The following is a 23,247-nucleotide window of genomic DNA, read 5'->3' as shown; positions in this document are numbered from 1 at the left end:
CCTTTAATGTTTTTTTAGAAAAGAAATATCAGGAGCGCCTGGGGGGCTCACTCGGTAAAGCGTCTGCCTTCGACTCAGGTCATGATCTCAGGGTCCTAGGACTGAGTCCCACGTTGGGCTCCCTGCTGGCCGGGAGTCTGCTTCTCCCTGTGCCTCGGCCCCTCCCCCAGCGTGTGCGTGCGTGTGCTCTCTCTCAAATAAATAAAATCTTCAAAAAGAAAAAAGAAAAGAAATATCAGTAACTCCTCAAAGTCTTTTAAAAGTCTTGATAATTTAAAAATAGGAAGTTAATTTGAACTTTACAGTAAGTTTGTATTGCAGTACATGTAACATACAAGATCTCTAGGGCACGGCTGTACTTGGCTATGGCATCTCTCGTATCTCATACATATTTAAAGATTATTTTTAATCTATTAAACTTTGGTACACTACTAAATTTTGTATGATTCTTTCCCCCCCAAAATATCAGAATTTTTTTCAAATAAACAAATCAGTCTAAGTTTTCCATACATTAGGAGAAATAATCGCTGGGGGGGGAATGTAGATTTCTCTTGGAAATTTGATTCTGATATGCTATCTCTGAGATCCTGAGCAAACAAATTCCTCTGAACCTCTATTTCCTTATCTGTAAAATGGGGTATATGAAGATGTCTACACTCAGATTACCAGAAACATCACACTGAAATCGCCTGACAAGTGTTTTGAAAATTGCAAAGCAGCATGTGGATCTAAGCAGGTCACCATCTGTGCACAGACAGAAGTATCTCGAGCACCGGAAGTGTCTGGACCTTACATGCTTTAGTAGCTGAGAGACCAGCCACAAAAAAGAATTTTATTCTCCTTGGTCTTATGTTTTACGCTCCTAAATTAATCTGATTTTCAAAAAATACATATAGGATTTTCGAAAACACTGATTATTGGGGCGCCTGGGTGGCTCAGTCGGTGAAGCATCCGACTCTTGATCTAAGCTCAGGTCTTGATTTCGGGGTCATGAGTTCAAGCCTTGTGTTGGGCTCTACGCTGGGCATAGAGCCTGCTTTAAAAAAAATAAAACACTAATGATTAATTCCTTATCTTTTAGCAATTCTTCCCTACACAGAGTTTGCTAATTCTTTAGATGAATTATCTGGGCTGTTGTAACTTGTATAGATTTTTACAGAGAGCTTATACGGGTCTGGAAATCTATATAGATCCTATCCTGATGCCATTCCATCCAAGACCAGCTCCCGTAAACAAACAAGGTGTCTGTTATAAATAAGATACTAAAGCAAGACTCTTCACAGATTCTTCCTTCAAAATCAAATGGAAAATTCACACAGAAACCCCAAATTCCTGAATTCTGCACAGTGTCATCACCTTCATACGAAGGTGACTTGACAATCCTGATGGGAGGTCAGTACCCAGCCATGAGTTACTGAATGTGGCAAACTCCATACCTTCAACAATTTGGGGAAAATAGAAAGGATTTGTTTTCACATTTTAAAAAACATTTTAAAAAATTAATTATAATCAATGTTTTTTGTTCTTTTTTGGTCGGGCGTAGGGGGGAGTTAAGTACGAGCAAATCCGACAAGGGCAAGGACTTGGTCCTGTCCACACTCAGAACACACAGGAGGCCGTCAAGTATTTCAGACCCAGAAGCGAACTGACATTCTCCAAGAACAGTCTGCGTCTCTTTCTCCCATGCATTTAATTCAACAGATGCTGAGACCTGGGGGAGGGGGCAAGCCTCCTACCAACCCCTGTTTAACCATTTCCACTTAGAAAGAACACAGGCAGGCACACCAGGGACCTGCAGACATGCAGAGCTGGACGGAGATTGAAGGACTGAGGCCCTGTCACCCGGCAGTCACAGGAGCCCCGGGCCTTCAGTGTCTGTTGCGCACCTGCAAGGACAGACCGAATGGCGGGGCGGGGGGGGGGGGGGGGGGGGAGCTGTCCCCGTGTCTCTAGCCCAGACGACAGACACTGCAACTCCTCCCCCTGCTGCTCTCACTGGCTGGCCCACAAACAGCGCTCCTCCCGCCTTCAGACAGCTGCAGACAAGCTCTCTCAAGCTGGCCCTCCACGAAATGAACTGAGGCCACCTCTCTCTCTGTGGCAGAAACGATGGCATCCCAGGTGCCCTGACCTCTCACCCCACCACCCCAGCAGCCACACCCCAGTCACGGAAGGCTAAGTCTTCACTGATGTCTGCGTGGCTGCAGCGTAAAATAGTTCACTGGAAAAGAAAACCCCTGTTCTGGGTTCAGGTCTCCTGGAGTGTCCTGTGTTTTCTCTGTCAGCCCTACTTCTGCTGAACCCTCTCATCTCAGCCTCACCACAGATCTGCAAGAGAGGCAGACATTACCCACCCGCCCAGCGGGCCCGGCGACCCCATGAGGCCGGGTGAGTCTCTCACTCAGAGTCCCCAGTGCCAGAGCTGCTGTGAGGCTCCACCCACAGGGGCCATCCAGCGTAGGTGTCCGGGGTGGGGGTGGGGGGGGTGCTACAGGGTCCCTGTGGGATGAGACCCCCGTGATGGGCAGACGTTTGCAGGAAGAAGGTTTAAGGCGGAGAAACGAGCATGAAAAGCAGCGCCAGAATGGCAGGAGTGGGTGGGGGACGGGTGTGGCTGGAGCCCCAGGATGGGGAGCCCACACTGGGAGGCAGTCACGGAAAGACAGCGTGGGGGAAAGCGCAAAGGAGACGAAGCACACGGAGCCAGCACTTCCCACGGGAGTCATGTCACCCCAGCCCGGTATTCCCAGTTTCACAGAGGCAGGCTGAGCCTTGGGGAGGGTCTGTCAGTGCTCAAGGCCACAGAGCTGATCGCCCTCAGGGCCAGCAAAGGAGACCAGCGCCTACACAGGGAAGCCCTGTGGGCTGCCGAGAAGCTCCGCTGTGAACCCAGATCTGCGTTGGAGGGAAAACAGTTGTAGGAGTGGAATCATAGCCATTGGGATGAAAAAAGAAAGCCCAGGGGCCTGGGGAGAAGTGAAACGAGGGAAGTGGGCTCCGATGGGAGAAGAGAAGGAGGAAGGATGGGGTGAGGCCAGGAGCCACTGGCTGCGCACATGCGTCTGACGTTCACCCTCACCCTGGGGTCGTACTCAGCAAGGGCCACAGGGCCCTCTCACCCTGGCTGCCCCCACTCCCACTCCCACCCCCATGCGGCCCCAGCGACAGCTCAGACTATACCCGAACTGAGCTGCTGGGACCCAAGAAGGCTCCCCTGGCAGGAGAGGGCTCTGCTCGTCCTCACTGCAGAGCAGAGCCGGGCAGGGCCGCGTGTGAACAGCAGGATTCGGGAGTGCAGGGCCAACGCGCCAGCCATATTTCACGCGGCCCCACTGATCTGTCAGCTCTTCATTGTTCTAATTTCCCGAGGACTCCGCTCTGGCATGATCTACAGTCTTCCTGACATTTCACCTTCCTCTGCTGAACACTGCATCCCAGCCCTGACGTGGGACGCTCTCCCCCAGACGCGGGGGCGAGAGATTGACTCTGGCTGCCGAGAACACCAGCTGCCGCTCACCCGCCCTTCCTCGGGGTCATAAGAGGAGCTCAGCAGGTCACCACTTATATAGAAGACTTCTAAAATATCATAATTTACCAACCCTGTGCCACATCTTTTTGCCTTTATTCTCCATCTTGGGTTTACACTTCTAATTTTTTTATTTTGAAGGACCATCTTTTGGTTTTTCTGTCTTCCTGAAATTTTACCAGCATATTGAGAAGGTTTTTCTCATTTTCATAGTACTTGCACTTTTTTTTAGACTATTTTTGCATAATTTTATGTCTGGTGAGTCACAGGACCACAGAATGACAAGATGATATGGACAGGCAGAGGAGAAGCAGCAGCGGGGCAATCTCCCTGGGCCCTGGGCATCCCCTCCCGTTCCTCGGTGATCTTTGGAAAATACAGGTCTGATCTCAAAACCCCCCCAGGCTCTAGGCATGGATGCCTCCCTCCGACCTCATCTTTGAGAGGCTACTTGCCAGGCCCTGCTCCGACAAAGGGAGACGAACACGAGCCTGGGCCGGAGATGCCCGCTGCCTGGGAAGTCCTGCTGTCTAGAGGCCCAGAGCACAAGTGCAGTCATGGCCCCCGGCCCGGCTCTTCAGCTGCTGCTTGCACGGCCTGGGCTGTACTGGCTACGTATCTCCCACCACTGTGCACCTGCCCAGGACCCCCAACAAAGCAGGCTATGCAGGACAGATCAGTTAGTCCCCTGTGCCGCGCCTATGGCCACACCCTCTGGACCTTGCCTACTGGGCCACGCCCCCTACCACACCCCTCCTGACCATGTGTCCCCAGTCACACCCCAGTCTCAATATGAGTAACTCAAAATGCCTCAGTGATATAGATGGCAGGCCTCCAAGGTCTCGCCTTTAGTCAAAAACACAAAAGCAGAGCGTGTGCCATCTCACAAGCAAACTGCATCATGACATGCTAGGTACGTATGAAGTGATGACAGGCAGGTTACCTAACATATGGTCTGAGAACCTAATCAAGATGGAACCCCCTCCCCAACCTCTTGCCTAAGTAAATGAATCAATCAAAAAATCCATGGCTGTTAGGGGCTAAGCTGTGTCCCACAAAATTCACATGGCAAAGCCCTAACCCCCAGAACCTCAGAAGGTGACTATATTTGGAGACATAACCTTTAAGTTAAATGAGGCCATCTGGGTGGGCTCTAATTCAATAGCTGCTGTCCTCGCAGGAAGAGGAGAGGAAGGCACAGAGGGACAACCATGTGAGGACACCAGGGGGAGGTGGCCAGCTGCAAGCCACAGAGACAGGCCTCAGAAAAGCCAAGCCTACTCACCCCCAGTCTTGGACTTCCAGCCTCCAGAGCTGGGAGAGAATACACTTCTGTTGTCTGAGCACCCCCGTCTGTGGCACCTGTCACGGTGACTGTCGGAGACTAAGACAACAGTGAGACGCCTTTGTGCACGGTGCACAGCACCTCAGACAAGAAGCACTTGCGGCCGGGTCCTGGCCTCACTAAGCCATGGCCGCTGGCCGCTACTAACCGCTCTCTCTGTGCGGCCCCAAACCCGGCTGCTGTCACAGGGAGAGGGGGAGGCAGGGGCAGAGCACACATCACTAGCCTGGGGAAGAACAAAGCAAACGGCATATCTGGGGTGGCAGGAGGAATTTGGCACCATGGTTCTTACAGTGTTACTGGAAAAATGAATTCAAATTGAGCTTTGTCTAAGCACCCCCTCGTGGCTTGAAACCTGGAGGAAGGACATAAAGGAAGTGCACTGATAAATGACAGAACATTAAGCTGTGAGGAGGTGTCCAGTGGGGTGCTCTGGGGATCAAGCCTTATTTAACATCTTCATTAGTGATCTGAAAGGAGCAGTAAACAGCACATTAATTAAATTTCCAGATGATACTAAATTTGGAGGTGCTACAGAAAGTCAATGAGGACAGAGATACGATACAGATGGGATCCAAAGAGGTTAGCTAGTAGTGGAGACACAATACAGGATAAAATCTCAAAAAAAAAAAAAGCAGCAGCAGCTGATTAAAAACATGCCCTGTGTTCTGGAATTCTGTCTAACTTCTGTAAGATGACCGTGTAAGAACAATGCAGGCATCCCTTGTCGTCTGAGCTCTCCCCACTCAAGCCCTTGCTGTCCAAAACCAGGAGTCTAAGGGACTCGGCTGTGCTCAGAGGACCCCTGGCAATCAGAATTCTCCTGACCTGCTGTTCAAAACTCAGAAGCCAAAATAGATTCTGGTAACACGGCACACGTCAATCCCCAAACGTGCACCCAAGCCCAGGCTGTACAGATAAATACCTCTAAGGACACGTGTGGCTCCTACGCCCCAACGGGAAAGGACAGGGAGTATGATGCGGTGTGCTTACAGACACCGTCGTGGGACCCTGTGCCTACAGGAACAATGCCAAGGAAAGGGGGGCACTGGGCCTAACCCAAGCTACAAATGTTTGGGTCTATAAAATGCAATTATATCTCTAAGAGATAAAAGGGGCCTGGGCTTAAGATCTTTGATCTCGTTGGCCTCTAAACTCCAACACTTGACTGTCCTTACGAACATCACCCAAAAGTGGTGACCATTATAGCTCCATCCTTCGTGACAAAAACCAGTAAGAAGAAAACATTTTTATAACCGGGTATATTTACAAAATTCCTCCCCCAGAAACAACCACCTTAAAGCCTAATAACCTGTAGGTCGGGAGCTCTGGAACCAAGGTGCACAGACTCAAATCCCGGCCCCACTACTGACTAGTGCTGCTAGCCTGGCAAATCACGTGAACAAATTCCACATGGGGAATATGCAAATAATAACAGAAGATTAAGCTAGATAATCGGCTGCACTCCCGTGTTCACGGCAGCATTACTTCCAATAGCCAAGACATGGAAACAACCTGTGTGCACCGGGGGATGAATGCATAAAGAAATTACATATAAAGAAAAATATATATATATACATACACACATAATATACAATGAAATAGGATTCCATCATAAAAAGCAGGAAATCTTGCCATCTGTCACAACATGGATGGACCTGCAGGGCATTATAGTAAGTGAAATAAGTCAGATGGAAAAAAACAAATACTGTATGATCTCACTTATATGTGGAATCTTTAAAAAAAAAAAAAGAGCTCATAGACACACACAACAGACTGGTGGCTGCTAGAGGTGGGGGAGGGGGTGGGGCACAGAACTGGATGGATGTGGTCAAAAGACACGTGCTTCCAGTAACAAGTAAGTCCTGGGGACGGAACGCACAGCACCGTGACTCCAGTCACCAACACTCTAGTGCCTGTTTGCAAGCTGCTATGAGAGTAGATCCTGAAAGTCCTCGTCACAAGGAAAAAAAACAAAAACAAAGCACGTGTGTAACTACGTGTGGTGACAGGTGTTAACTAGACTTTCTGCAGTGATCATTTCACAATATATACACCCAAATACGGAACCATTCTCTTGTGCACCTTAATACAATGTCACATGTCAATTCTAGCTCAAAAAAACTGGGGAAAATCTTTTAAATAAACTTAAAAACTAGATAATCCATGTAATGCACTTAGCCAGGGGCCTGGTCCCTAAGCACTAAATGATAATTATTACCTCCATCATCACCCTCACGTCCCCTCCTGTGTACACAGGGATGGTGACGAAGGCCAAAGTCCTCAACGGCCCACGCACATACCCCCACCCGCAAAGGAGCTGAGCCTAACATAAGTCTCTGAGCGTGTCTCCTGCTCCCCCGTTAGTCTCCTCACACTCTCCACGCACTCCACACGCACAGCACACACTACACACTCTGCACATACTCCACACACACATCACACACTCCTCACACTCACCACTACCCTCAACACAGCACACACTCCTCGCTCTCCACACGCACAGCACACTCATTCCTCACACTCACCACACACCCTCAACACAACAGTACACACACTCCTCACACTCACCACACTCCACACACTGCACACACTCCACACGCACATCACACACTCCTCACACTCACCACACTCCACACACAGCACACACTCCTCACACTCACCACACTCCACACACAGCACACACTCCTCACTCTCCACACGCACATCACACTCCTCACACTCACCACTACCCTCAATAGTCAGCACACTCACTCCTCACTCACCACACACCCTCAACACAGCACACACTCCTCACTCTCCACACGCACATCACACACTCCTCACACTCACCACTACCCTCAACAGTCAGCACACTCACTCCTCACACTCACCACACACCCTCAACACAGCACACACTCCTCACTCTCCACACACACAGCACACACTCCTCATACTCACCACTACCCTCAACATAGCAAACGCTCCTCACTCTCCACATGCACAGCACACTCATTCCTCACACTCACCATACACCCTCAACACAACAGTACACATACTCCTCACACTCACCACACTCCACACACAGCACACACTCCTCACTCTCCACACGCACATCACACTCCTCACACTCACCACACTCCACACACACTCCTCACTCTCCACACACAGCACACACTCCTTACACTCTTCACGCACTCCACACTCACTCCTCACACTCACCACTACCTTCAACAGTCAGCATACCCTCCTCACACTCCACATAGCCCAACACACATTCAGCACATACACTCACGTACAACTCCTCACACAGCACACACAGAGCAGATACACTCAATGCACACAGCACGTACAGAGAATGCACACCCACTCAGCTGCAGGCCCATCTGGGCTCCCGCCTCCAGAATGAAATCATCCTCAGCTAACACTTTGGTTAGCACACAGCTACTCTAGCAAAGAGAGGTGCATCGGCTCTACTCTCGTTAGCCACAGGAAAACGGGAGCCCGCCAAACGTTTAAGGGTTAAAATGGAACACAGAACGTTTTTATTTCAAAACATACTTTACTTGGTACGGCGTGAAAATGAAAGGCAGGCACTGGCGCCATCAGGATGCTTTTTCATAAAATACCTGAACGGAAGAGGGGCTCTGCCCGAAGCCCGCTGTCAGAACAACAAAGCCACCCCGCACACCTCCCCGGCCCTGAAGGGCTCCCTGGAGCCGCTCCACAGGGACAGCTCTCTTGTGACAATCCTCCAACTTCCTTCTTTTCTGTTTCTCGTCACAGGGATCATGAGAAGACCTAATTCTCACCTGCCCTAACTGAGCAGCTGTACCCCGAGAAAAAGAAAGTGTTCCATCTCTCCCTATCTGTGCAGAAGACACAAAGTAAGTTTTCACCAGAGACAGACAGCCAGTGTGCTTCAGAAATGACAGGATTTGTGGAACAAAGTGCCTTCCTGGCTCCGCTCTTCAGCTGGCACACCGCCTGACGATGGTCCCGATGGCTGTGATTCTTCCCCGGCCTCTCATGTGCCCCGTCCTCGGAGGAGTCTTAGCCATTTATCGCAGAATTATGGTCTCACACAGAGAGGCCTTAAAAGAATTCTTTTCCAAAGAAACCCTACTTCCTCCCTTAGCTTATTTTCATAAAAGGACCATTTAAACTCAAAAATGCAATTTTCTAATTTGATGCAGAGATAAACGGGAAATTGCAGCTTTAAACAGAAACCACAGTATTCTGGTCCACTGTTACCACAGAGCCCTAGGCCGGCAGCTCTGGGGAGCCCCAGGAATCGTCCAGTGCAGCCCCGCAGCCCACACAACGTGAAAGGTGACAGACCTCGAGCCAGGCGGGCTCAGAACATCACTCGCCAGGTTCCCGACAAAGGCGGTGGGCTCCCAGGAACACAATGAACAGAAGCCACTCTCCATTTACTTCTCAGGGTAAAAATCTCAACCAAGCCCCACTGAGGCGCCTGGCTCATATTTCGTAGAGTCCTCACACGAGCCCAAAGGATACTGGTTCCTCTTAAAAAGTAAGTGTTCTCACAGTTGTCAGAGTATCCATATCCCAAGGAACAGGAGAGTCCAAAGACCCAACCGCAGAGCAGTCCACGCAGGGCGAGCCCCGGGCTGGGATTCCTCACCCCACTACTGCTCTCCATGCTGCCCTGGCCTCAGGACGGGCACAGAGGTCAGGCTGTGCAAACGTGGGAAGGATCTGGACTCGGTTTTGAAGCTGCACTAACTGAACAGGCTTCTGTCAGCACCGTCTCTGCATAGGCCCTGTGGGACATGCTTCTATTGTCTGGTACCCAGGCTCTCATCTTTCTGTCCTCAACCTTCAGTGCTACGTCTGAAGCACAACAGAAATCTAATCAATCAATCAATCACAATAATTTTAAAATGAAGAATGCGAACAAATGTCTAAAGCTGGAAACTCATACTAAATTGATTTGTGACCTTGTGATGAACTAGTAGGATCTAAACAGCCCTACTGTGCATTGAACTCCAACTTAAAAGACAGGCTGTCTGAACGGCGAAGGGCACCACCTGGAACCAGAATCCAGGGTCCAAAGAAGTGAACTCAGGAAGTGACCCACAGCACAGCCACTGTTTCTGTAGCAGCTGCTGATGACAGAGGGACAGTCTGGCCATGATGATTTTCATTAGTTTAAATACAAGTCCCCGGAGCGCCTGGGTGGCACAGCGGTTAAGCGTCTGCCTTCGGCTCAGGGCGTGATCCCAGCGTTATGGGATCGAGTCCCACATCGGGCTCCTCTGCTATGAGCTTGCTTCTTCCTCTCCCACTCCCCCTGCTTGTGTTCCCTCTCTCGCTGGCTATCTCTATCTGTGTTAAATAAATAAATAAAATCTTAAAAAAATAAATAAATAAATACAAGTCCCCACTGTCGCCACGCCAAATCAGTAAATTAAAAGTGGCAAACATCATTAACACGCAGGAACAATAAATCCCGCATAACCTCTGGCTCTTTCTGGGAATTCAGAAACCGGCAGATAAGCTAACTTACACCACGGTTCCTTTCTATGTTTTAAAAAAAAACCCTGGCCGCTGAAGACCACAAATAATATCTTGAAATGACACAATCCATTCACTGCAAGGATTCCATACGGGCCTGTGGGGAAGTCTGGAACGGAAAGTGTTCAGGCTAAGAAATGCCCCCAGGTCAGCAGGGTGGGGCACAGGGTCAGGTCTCTGAGCAGTCTCTGGTGGGGCACCACAGGTGATGCAGGAAGCACGTCAGCCTCAGGGGTGGGAAAGGACCCCAAAGGCCCCAGCTTCTCAGGAAGCCCATTGCAGAGCCAACGTCTGCGGGGCACTTGGGCTCTTCCCTGTCTGCTTCACCTCAAGCGCCATGCCCAGCGCCATCTTCAGGCTGCATTCTCTCCTTCAAGCCTCGGTGCCTGGTCCTCTGAACACGACAGTGAGTGAGGTTCACCGTACTCAGGCCTTCATGAAATCAAATGGGACCGGTCTCTGCCCAAAAGCACTTTTTCCCCATGACGAGTGTGCGTAAGACCATCCTTCCAGGCAGGACAGCTGTGGTGTGAGGGCCTGGGATCTCCAGTGACAAGTCACCAGGTGTTCAGAGCGCAGACTCTGGGTGGCGGCATCCACCCCTCGTCTACCAGGGTCAGTCAGGCGACCTGTGCAAGCCTGTTTTCTCATCTGGGACAAAGGGATAGGGACAGAATATGCCTCTTGCTGGGGGTTAGAAACCATCCAGTACAGAGCTCAGAGCAGGGCTCAGCACAGAGAACGTTCCAAACAGTAACACCCAAGTGTTAGCCTGAACACTCTCCCCAGACCTGGGGTCAAGGCGTAAACGTGTAAGAAAATCAGATTAACAGACAGACAGACAACGTGGAGAAATGACATCACGTAAACAATAATCGCAAATACGATTCTCAAGGCAGTTCATGCGTATGGCCTTCCTGTGAATTCTAGCAGCTCCGTGTAGTCGAGGCAGGCATAACTCTTCCCATTTCACAGATGAGGAAATGGAGGCACGGAGACATTAAGCAGCTTGCTGGCGACACATGGTGACATGGGGATGGGACGCAGATAAGCATCCTGAATCACTGTTCTTGGGGCCATTTCCAGTTTCACCACCTCTGTAACGTGCAGCCCACCCAAAACGGAGATACCATTTCAAAGTGTTTACACTGAGTCTTTGAGTATTTCAAATATTCTCTAGGCTGGAATTCCAGGCCATGGCCATATTGATCCAACATCTTCACCCAGCTGTTCGCAACCTCTCAAAAATTCCTTGCTTGGATTATAACCAAAGCTCGGAGCAGACAGGCAGCTCACAGAAACTCTTGTTAACACATGAAGTCCTGCTTGCCCACAGTGACCCTCACCTCCCATGCGGTCTGTCCATGCACTCATTCATGCTGCACACAGTTTCTGAGTGCAGACTTTCCCTGCCACTCGACAGGAACTACTGCTCTCCAAAGTACCTCTTCTGTCCCCTGGGCCTGGAAAGAACCTCCATCAGACTGTTGTTGGTGGAAGGCCAGGAGATCTCTCAGGTTCACCTGCAGTCAGGCCCTTGGATCCCAGACTCCGGGCAGACTCCAGAAGGGGCCCACGTGGCTGCCAGCCACCACCTCCTGTGTCCTCCCGAGGCCAGGTGTGAGGGCCCCTGACTCTCACCAGACCAATGTGGAGGCTCCTTGGTTAGAAGCTGCATGACTCACAGGTGCCAACTATTGCAACGACTGGGTCCCACGAAGGACAGGACCAGTGCAAGAACCACCACCTCCAAGGAGGCCCAAAGAATGGCCCGTCGGGGTTACAGAGCCAGCATCCTCCACCAGATGCAGTGGCCAGGCAGGAGTCGTTTTTACCAGAAGCAACATCAGCAACATTGCCTAGTAACACATTTGAATACGGCCCTGATCTGGGTCCCACATAAACAGAGCTGGGAACACAACCAAAGGTCAAACTCCCCTACAGACCGGCTGTGTTCCCTGCTGCGTCCAAGGGCCTCAAGGGCCTGGAGGGTCTCTCTGGCAGCCTGGGGGTTGGGGGTCAGGGAACTGAGCTCAGTACTTGCCAGGGTAGGAACGCCCATCCACCAGGGGCACCTTAGTGAGATGCCACCGATGAACCCAATTCTGCCATGTCCTTTGCAAGCAGGGTCTTCATGGCTGTGACAGTATTTAGAAAAATATCTGAGAAATGCTAGAAAGCTTTTAAAACAGCACCAGGCTAGGACGCAGCCAACCGGGACCCAGGAGGGGAGGGTGGTGGGAAGGACCAGAGTGATGAGGAGGGCACAGAGGAGGACGCTGGTGCCCCCTGCTGCCCAAGAAGGGGCCAAAAGGGAGCAGTCAGTGACCACACACACACACACCGCAGACACCCACACCCACACACACACACACACACACCACAGACACCCACAAAGGTACACAGGACAGGATACATACGACAGACGTAACAGACACACACAACAGACATGACACACAGGCACACGCAGACACACGGCAGATGCAGACACAGACACACAGAGACACGCATGACAGATATGACACACGCAGGCACACACAACAGACACAATGGTGTAAGCAGACACACAAAAACAGACACACACTCATTCAGAAAAATCAGGAAATCAAAGTGGCAAAGTCACAATGTTTTAAAACAGCCTCCCCATTGAGTTTATCGGAAGCATATACCTTCTTCTCAAGCAACCTTCAGAACACCTGCGTGAGCACAGGCGTCTGGATACAGCAATCAGGATGACACGAGGGCCGACGCGCCAGCAGAAGCACCTGGTGAAGGGGAGCCAGGCGCGGCAGGAGGGAAGTCTGAGCCCCTGCAGCCGCGCAGGCAGGAAGCGCCACGAGGAACACACGCCCCGACGTCCCCGCGTGCCCGCCGTGCTTCCGGGGCAGCGTCAGGGCGAGCATGGAAGGCTTCCCTCGTGTGGCGGATGTGCAGGCCCGTCTCCCGAGGGGCCCCCTCTCCGGCACCCCCGTTCCACACCCAGCCAGCCATGCGCTCAGCTGCTGAGCCAGGCTCTGGAGCGCAACTGAGGCAGCCTCCGTCCTCCCACCTGCCCTCACTTCGCTTCTGGGGAGATGCATCTGTCTTGTAAAATTCCCTGAAAGAAAAGCTAGAGTTTGGGGTTTTTTAATCTTTATCCATGCAGAAAAAAGTTCCAGAAGAGTTCACTGTCCGTACAACTCTGCCCCCACCACCCAGATGCGGGGGTTCTCGTGATCATCCCAGGTGACGGCTAAAATCACATCCGTGGCAGCTACAGACCCCTCTCCACAGTGGGCGACAGTCTGCATCCGTCACCCATGACTCGCACGACGGAGACGTAAGCACACGTGCGCGCAGAGTCTGGTCGGAAAGAGTCTGCACGTTTAGCTTCCGCTAACCTGCCGCCCATGCACAGGAGCCTCTGCCTGCACGGAGCAGCTACGTCAGCGGTACAAGGGGAGCTGAACTGCTGTTCGCCATCCCTCCCGAGTGGAGCAATAAAAGCTACACAGGGAGGTCTTCTCACCTGCAGTGTTAAAAATGAGTTGTGAGTTGGGGCGCCTGGGTGGCTGAGGGTCCGACTCTTGGTTTCGGCTCAGGTCATGATGTCAGAGTCATGGGATCAAGCCCCACATCAGGCCCTGTGCTCAGCAGGGAATCTGCTTTTCCCTCTCCCTTTGCCTCTCCACCACCCCGCACATGAGCGCACGTTCTCTCTTTCTGACAAATAAAATTTTTTTTTAAAAAATGAGTTGTAAGTTAATCCAATTCTGCACATTTACTTACAAGGCCATCGTCCCAGGGTGTGTGCGTGTGTGTGTGTGTGTGTATGTCCGTGTAGGCACAAGAGGTCTACAATAGTGCAGACTTCCACCAAGTTCTAGAGATTCTTCAGCATGCTGCAATATATGGATATAATTTAGACACAGTTGTTCACAACAAACATGAATTCCAAGATTTCTCAAGAAGAGGACACCACTCAAAGTGGATTCCACGTACAGCCTGGTGCAGAAGCCCACTTCTCCATGGTTCCTTCCTCCCGTCCCTAGTCAGGTGCACAGAGCAGAGTGTCAGGACACATGTGAAGGGGGAAACGGAGAACAGCCTTAAGTGAAGACAGCTCCCTGCTAGACACAGGTCCCTCCTGGAGGTTCCAGGAGGCTGGTGCTGGGACCTGCTCCACCGCCACCCATCGGCCCTCCTTCCCACTCGCTGCCCCCAGCAGCCCCCTCCACTGGGGGTAGCTACCACTGTCCAAAATTCCATGCACATCAACAGAAACAAGCCGTGTGGACCGCAGCAGAGCAGGGACACGTGCGCGAGGTGCAGCAGGGCAGCGAAGGACAAGTGTGTGTGTGTACAAAGAAGCCAGAAGAGCAGATGGCGAGTACGTGCTAACACCCCCACGCGGCCCTCAACCAGCCCAGGCACTGAGAGGTGGAAAGCACGATTCGACAGAAACACCGCTGGAAGATAAAGAGCAAGGTGCACGTCTGGTCCTCACGCAAAGATCCGTTGTAACTACGGTGACACTTAAGCCCCATTGTAACAACGTCTGTGATGCTCTGGGTTGAACCCACATCTAACGTGCTGCACGACGGAAGCCTCACGATTGGTGGGCAGCTCAGTGCAAAGCATGGACCCCAAGTGCCCGTGTGCAAACGTGTGCAGTCGCTCCACAGCCTTCTGAGTGTACAAAGTCCGCACGGCGAGCACAAATCCTTACTCCAAGCTCTTCTAGAGGTGTCTGGACTGGAGCAGACTGGGCCCCAGTCCCCGGAATGTGACCCGCACAGACGACCCGGTGCAGACCAGATGTGAGCCATGAAGAACTTCGGAGGGCGAGGAGGGCGAGGGGCGGACCTGCGGTGAGGCAACTGGGCAGCTCCCTCCTGATGAGGGAAGGCAGAACGCACTCCCTGCACCTCACTGTGGCAGAGAGCCTGCACTGCACGGCTGAAATCTTTGAGTCCTGCCTGTGACAAGGAAAAGCCGCGCTCCTAGGACTTCACCATGAATGCCATGACACACCTGTCTTTGTCCCCAGAGAAGCTGACACACGAGGCAAACACGTCACAGGAGGGCTGGCCACCATCAAAGACTGGTGGCAGGGTGAGTGGCAGGCTTCTGGGGGCCCTGGCGGGAAACCGAGAAGCGGGGTGGCCTGACAAAGCTCTCCGCCCGAGCCTGTGGACAACCAAGGGTAGCTTCGACCCACAGCCACTCGCAGCCCCCAGGAGCCGAGCGCAGCGCCCAGCTGACAGCCAGCAAGCTCCCACCCACGCCCAGGGCCCAGTGCTGCCAGGATCCTGCTAGGCCATGCAGTCTCGTGACCGCGGGGACTGTGGGGAGGACGAGGTGCTGTGTTCGTGGCACTTCCGACGCAGTGAACCTGGTGCCAAGGTGGGCTTTGGTCCGAGGCACTGGCTGCTGGCTGTGAGAATCTTGAGCAACAGCACGCACTGTCCCGAGCAGCCCGTTAGAAGACACGGGCACACAGAGGATGCTGCCAGTGAAGGCTCAAAGGGAGGGGAATGTTCTGGAAACAGGAGGGAGGGGCCTTGTTAGGAGGTGACAGAGGGCTAGCAAAGTGGGGCAGCGGGTTACATATGGACAGCCCCGGGCAGAGAGCAAGGTGGCCTGGCCTGGTGTCTGGCTACTGATGGCAGGAGGTGAGAGAGAAGGAACCAAGGGAGGCCACAGTAAGCACAAAGGAACCCACACTCGATGGCTCTGAGGCACTCAGCCTCCCCAGCAGGCAACAGCTGCTAAAATTTGGAGACTCCGCTGTCAGGAAAGCACTCCAGAGAAAAGGGCTCAGGTGGGCCACTCAACGTTTGCTAAAACTTCAGGAGGATCGACAGGCTAGAGTGCGATGACAGGAAAGGTCCGTTCAGGAGGCTGGAGGGTCAGTCAGAGGGTGGACGGAGAGGGTGAGGGCCTTCTGCCTCCCCAGCAGGAGCCAAGGCAGACAAGAGGACATCTCAGGAAGACCTGTGGGTACGGCTTTGTCTATGGACTGCAGAAGCCACTTCACAAGACCCTGCTAGCCTGGACCAGACGCAGAGAGCTACATGCGTGCCTGCAGGGGCGGGCTGGGGGCGGTCCCCAGCTGCACCTGCCTGCTGCTCCGTGAAGGACAGAGGAGGGCGGGAGAGCAGGGCCAAGAGCCTACAGAGCAGAGACAGATCTGGGGCACCAGGCTGAAGCCCACTGCAGTCCCTTCAGCAGCGTCTGCCTGGAGGAATGGCCGTGGCCAGTGGCTCCTTGGGCCTCCCATTTTCCCCTGTTAGAATGCATGTCACCAGCTGTTACCCCACACCTGTTCCAGCCCTGTGTGACAGGCAGATGCTTCACAGCTTCACGGGTCAGCATCCGCAGAGGAACGTGCTACAGGCACTGACCCCAACGCCAGATTACACCCAGAAGCCAGATGCACAGCGGGAGCTGACCAAGGCTGATGGCATCGTGGCCAGGTATCTTGGAGACAACACCTGTGCTCTGCACAGATGAGGGCTGGGGCCCCTAGGGACGCAGGCACTGCTCACACACACCAGGGGCCTGTGATGGCCACCCCTAGTGTGACACCTTTTTGTAAACTGCTCCCGTGAGTGTGAGGGCAAGACCAATGGCCTGCTTCTAACTGACAGGACATAGTAAAGGTGGTGGGATGTCATTCCTGTGATTCTGCTGTGTTCTATGGCAAAGCTAAAGGTACCTGCGAGGTAAAAATCAGGTCAGCTGATCTTAAGTTAATCAAAAGGGAAATTGGTCAAAAAGTTTGAAAGTCACTTATCTAGAAGAGGACCACCTCTACTTTTCATTTGCAGAAACTTCTGACTATCTCTAAGGCGAAGTTCCCGTGCACTGGGGGCAGAGGCAGCAGTAGCAGCAACACCAGGGTGGTGGGGAGACACTGGACGGGCAGCCATGTGCAGAGACAGCTGGCCTTACAGGCAACACAGAATGGCATCAGGCTGCCACAGGGAGGAGACGCAAAACCAGGAATGGCAAGGGTGCCGGGGCGTGGAGGCGGGTGTGTAAGTGTTAAGTCTGTTACATCCCAAATATGCTGGGGGAAGATTTCGGGTGGCAGCACCACCTCTGTCACAGTCAGCTGGACGTAGTGACCTTGGTCTGAGACACAGGAACAAGGAAGAAAGACACAGCGGCCTCTGCCCGGGAAGACCCCCAACACACTGCCAACGGGGAGGAGGGAAAGTCTGAGTGGGCTCCCGGGGAGGCTGTTCTCAGCGAGTGGAACGGCGCCAGTCGAAGCTACCAGTAAGAGATAAAGAACATAAGGGCCTCAGGGGAAAGAACTTTCAGAAAACAACTTTGTTGCCCCAAAGAAAAGAAGTGTTAAAAACACAAAGGTAGATGTGAAATTAAATAGAAAGACACCTAGGGAGAATCCCAGCGGAGCAGAGAGTCCCAGCACAGGTTCCTAGACGCGGCACGTCCGGGGCACCAGGCTGGCAACAGTGGGAAGACAGCCGCACACACTAGCATCCTGAGGCTGGGGCAGGAAAGGGAGAGGACACAGAATGTGGGACCCATGTGCAGACGCTGCAGAGTGCCCATTATCCAACCAGGCATGCTGATACTGAAGGAAACACTTCAGAGACTATACAGCACCAAACAGACTTTATTCCGATTCCGCTTAGAGAAAGATGGAACGTGCGGTTTTTCCCCAAAGCAAGAATTTGAACACCAGTTATGGCCAAAGACAGAGAAAGGAGAATGGAGGAAGATGCATGGCCGGGTGGAGTCAGAAGTCTGGGTTGACACAAACGTCAAAGGCCCCAGAGAATGCAGAGCTAAAGAGCACACAGCGCAGACGCTTATTAGGAGCACGGACCAATACACACACACACACACACACACACACACACACACACACACACGCATGCACACATATACACAAATCAGGTACCCTCCCGAGGGGCACAGTGAACTCATGTAGGAGGACCCCTGCCTCTGTCACCTGAGACCCTCCAGCACATCACCCCCCTGCCTCAAGGGGTTAACGTGCCTGGAACAACTCTGACTCCAGCTTCCAGTCTCAGATGCGGCCCATACTAACTGTGACAAGCGTCCACCGACAGTGTCACAATTCTCTGTGAGTACAGCACCTTTACCCCTCATCAACCCTGCAAGTCATGCACGGACCCTTAGCAACGTAAGACCAATCTTGCAGGTGCGTATCATCACCTGTGAGTACTCACGCTTATTGTAGCAGGTGGCCAGCACGCCTCCGTCGGCAGGACTGGTACTGATGTGCCAGATCTCACCCACTTGATGGAGGAGGACGTTTTTATTTATCATGTTATTCTCATCATCGAAGTCTATGATGTGGATCTACAAATACAATAAGAGAGCGTATCAGGACTCACTGTCCACGCACCTTAATTAAACACAGCGATCACGCAAAATAATCAAAAGCATCTATAACATCTTTAATTAACTGTTATTGTTACCACACTAATAGCATACACTTCTGTGAGTTCACCTCCCTGTGTTCTTCTCAAAAGACAGGTCTGAAATCCCTATAGAGTATTTTTAAGTTTGCAAGCTACGTAACACTGCCCCCATCATATCCAGTGCTAAAAAACAAGACAGCAAAAGCTCAGTCCCCAGGTGGCTCCGTCAGGCTGTGGCTGGCATTAGGGCTAGAATTGTCAAGGGTTGTGCAAATGAGCCTAGAGCCTCTAAGAGCTGTCCATGGCTGTAGGGCACAAGGAGCCACCGCCCAGCCAGAACTGGGGCCACCCACACGGTACTCACGCCAGAGGGGGCATAACTCAGCTCGTGCACCAGCAGTGACGGCGGTGGGAAGGGGTGAGAAAGCATTACACATGAACATCTTAAACATCTTTCCAAGAAGGAGCCCGGCAGCTGCCAATGTTTACAATCACATGATATATAAATGTAATAGTATTATATTGGAGCCACAGAAAGTTAAATATGCTCTCTCCATGCTTTTCCGGACAATTTTTACAGGACTAAAATGATTTTCACATTCACACTTTTATCAGTACCCAAGTCAATGAGAAAAATAAGACATTTGTTTTAAATATAAATTTATACTAAGAAAATATTCATGGATCTTCATGAAAATCTATATCCAGGAATGTTCACTGTGGCACTGATTATCACAATGAGAAATTAGAAGTCAGCTTAATGTCTGGCAAAAGGGAATTATTCAAATAAACTGTAGTATTTGACTGTAATGTAATACTACAGAGCCATTCAATACGCTATAAAGGACTATTTAGTGCCAGGGAAGAGGGCCCATAACATATATTTAAGGGGAAAAGAATGAACAGAGCTGTGTGAAGGCTGTGTGCGGTGTGTGTGTAAAAAGCAAGCACACCCAAACCAGGAAAGAGCCAGGAGGTACATGGCTACCAGCGGATAGTGGGATTGTGGTAGGTTTTCCTTTACTTCTTTGTGGTTAGCTTGTATTTTTCACATTTTGTGTGTGATTAATATGCATAACTTTGCAATCAGAACAAACATTAAATGCTGGGGGTTTTTTTAGTATTTTCTTTATTCATTTGAGAGTGAGAGCGAGGGAGAGACAGAGAGAGAACAAGCAAGGGGAGAAGCAGAGGGAGAAGCAGATTCCCCGCTGCGCAGGGATCTCGATGTGGAACTCGATCTCAGGACCTGGACATCATTACCTGAGCTGAAGGCAAATACTTAACACCTGAGCCACCCAGGTGCCCCTAAATGCTGTTTTAAAAAATGTTTCCATGACACCCCAAAGCCTCTACACTCCACACTTGGTTCAGAGGGCCTCGTTCTAGTCTTCACTGCTTCCTCTTATGCCCAGTTTTGATGCAAAAATAACCTGCAGCCCCAAAAGGGGTAGCTCTGGACTCAGAATTCAAATCCCACACTGACACCACAAGCCTGTGTGACCCTGCACCTCAGCTTCCCACTGCATCCTGAAGGATCACAAGAAACCAAATGCAGGTGTGCCTGGCTCTCCACGGTGAAGCTAGGCATACTCATGCCTCCCCCTCTCCTCCAGGGGAAGACATGAAAAATCATTCCTGCTGTTTTTATTTTTAAAACTGCTTTCAGGGGCGCCGGGGTGGCTCAGTCGGTTAAGCGTCTGCCTTCGGCTCAGGTCACGATCTCAGGGTCCTGGAACCAAGCCTCAAGTCAGGCTCTGCATGGGGGGGGGGGGTCCCGCTCAGCAGGGAGTCTGCTGCTCCCCTGCCCCTCCCCCACCACGTGCACACACTCTCTTCCTCTCTCAAATAAACAAAATCTTTTATAAATCAATCCATCGATCAAACAAACTGCTTTCAGCAAGTTTCTCCTGGCACTTAGCCCAATGCAGTTTCCACAGTGGGTTCAAAATTACAAATCACATATCTTAGAGCTGGGGTGACTATTGTACTTTTTCCTTTCCACACTGAGGGAATTTTACCTGTAAATATTTCTCCCTCCATGGACATGTTACACATTAAAAAGCTACTAATAATTACTAAGTAAGTGATTCCTGAGAGAAGGATCGGGCAAACTAAAGCTAAACACACACACGTCCTACAACCCAGGAGCCCAGGGCTGCGTCTATACCCAACTGACACCAACAGAGCTCACAGCAGCTCCACTCGTGATCGCCAACAACGGTGCACAGCCCAGAGGTCCACCTACAGTACAACGGGAGGAAAACTGGTATATTCGTAACACGGGCCACAGGGGCTGCAGGTGACGGTGGTGGCGGTCCCGGGGCCACGGGGTGGGGGTGTGCATGAGTGTGTAAAATGCATTAGGCTGTCTACTTCGGACACTCAGAACGTGTGTACACCGTACACACAAGTCCACTAGAGTATCAGCACAAAATTAAAAAGTGAAAAAAATTCATTCTTTATTGTACCCAATGACTTAAACATTTAAAAATAAGAATTCTGTGATGCCGGTTGAATGTGACAGTGCACACTGGGAAGGCTGTGGTAAACACTGTATATCTGAATCATTTCCTCAAAGATTTATTACAACACGTAAATAGGAACTATATAAATGTTGAAATAACCGGATTTCTTAAAACCTGTCCCAGAGAACAAATGAACAACAAAAGAATTACAGAGTATTATATAGTTCTAAAAATCATGAAAAACACGGGGTGCCTGGGGTGGCCCAGTTAAGTGTCTGACTCTTGGTTTCAGTTCAGGTCGTGATCTCAGGGTTGTAACATCCAGCCCTGCATTTGGCTCTGCGCTCAGCAGGAGTCTGCTTCTCCTTCTCCCTCTGCCCCTCTCCCCATGCCTCCGCTCATGGGTGTGCACACGCACACATGCACACACGCTCTCTCTCTCAAATAAATAAAATTTTTTTAAAAAAATCATGATAAAGAGCAATTATAAATACCAAAATGTTATGAAAGCACTCAATTTTATAAGCGGAATATAAAATGGCATGCAATTATATAAAAGTCACGTGAACACAAACTACAAGGCAATATACAAAATCAGGAACAATGTTTGTGTTATTAGGGTAAAGAGGAAATGTTTTTCTTTCTTCTTTTCTTTATTATTTGACACATTTCTTACTTATCTGGAAATCCATTAAGACTGAAAACATGAATGAATGCACTTAAATGTTCTATTTTTCTGTTCCTTCATCTATCCCTCTGCAAAGCACTCAAACACTAGGAGCTCCACCCGTGACTACACCAGCACTCTGGCATCAGAATTCCTGCTTGCTGGCTCAGTCGGCCCACCCAGAAGAAAGCCCACCGTCCCCGGCACCGACTCCCAGCGCCCAGCATGACAACCTCTTCACCCTGGCCCAGGACGTGTGGCTGCCAGGCTCTCCTGCCCAGCCCCCTCTCCCCCTGCTCCAGGTCACTCTCATCTGGGGAAGGGTCTTCCTTCTCACCACCTCACCAGGATGCCCTTTTGTCCCGTGTGAGGTCATGAAGCACATGCTGTCCACTGGCTCCAACACCTGACCCAAAGTTCCTCTAGGCTCCTTCCTGCACCTCCAGGCTCACGGACACAGCAGAAAGGAGGAACACGTGTAGACACCACCCCCACCCCAGTCCATCTCTCCTAATCTGACACACTCTGATACTACAGCCCTTAACCTTCATCTTCAAGCTTGACAGACCTGAGATTTTTCCACATATCCTCATTTACAGTGGGTTCATAGGCAGGCCCACAGGATATGTCTTCATGAAGTGTTCTCATCTGGGTATGTTCAGGAAGAACTGTAAGACATCACAACCATAAACAAAGAGAGGACAGTAATAATAGCTATTATGTAAAATGGGCCAGGCAGGGTGCTATTTGACACACATTATTTCCATTAATCCTTAAGAGAGTCGTGTGTAATTATTAGCCACAATCTACAGGTGGAGAAACCCAGGCTGAGAGAGTTGACACAGTGTGTCTCATTTGATTAGAAACAGGATTTCAGAGCATGTGCTCTGAACCCCCAAGCCATCTCGGGTGCATGGAGGCTGTGCTCCCCTGGGCCTTGCACTGCAGCAGGGGAGCAAAAATCAGCTCCTAACTACAGAGAAGGAGACCGTATCTCAAACTGTCTGGTCTCAGGGCACCACCGGCTCCCCAGCTTACACAGACGTACAAAGAAACATTCTGTGCAATATGTACATGCAGTTTCAGAGCAGTCGTGAAAACAATTCAAAGAAAACACTATAACTAGTGAGTGCAAAAGATCTGGGGGCACAAAAGAAAGACCAATCGATATTGGTTAAGAGGGTCGGGCAGACGTGGTTGTCTGGGTAGTGCTGAATTGTTACTTTAAATTCTTCATGCCATATCTGAGTTTGTAAAATGTTTTAACAGCTTATAATGAAGATCGAACTCATATATTTCGAATTACCATTATTAAA

At 50.9% G+C, this 23,247-nt stretch overlaps 1 protein-coding gene across 3 annotated transcripts in view; it reads right to left on the bottom strand.

The window, feature by feature from the left end:
* Positions 1-23,247, bottom strand: part of EIPR1 (EARP complex and GARP complex interacting protein 1) — a 121,091-nt gene that overhangs the window by 79,347 nt on the left and 18,497 nt on the right. For all 3 annotated transcript variants that reach the window (XM_026518036.4, XM_026518042.4, XM_026518052.4), the window contains one exon: positions 18,602-18,734. In XM_026518036.4, coding sequence (XP_026373821.1) covers positions 18,602-18,734 — 133 coding nt within the window. The remainder of the gene's footprint in view (positions 1-18,601; positions 18,735-23,247) is intronic.

The sequence above is a fragment of the Ursus arctos genome, unplaced genomic scaffold (genome assembly GCF_023065955.2).
Source record: "Ursus arctos isolate Adak ecotype North America unplaced genomic scaffold, UrsArc2.0 scaffold_8, whole genome shotgun sequence".
Lineage (NCBI taxonomy): Eukaryota > Metazoa > Chordata > Mammalia > Carnivora > Ursidae > Ursus > Ursus arctos.
This window is presented reverse-complemented; position numbering and strand designations above follow the sequence as displayed.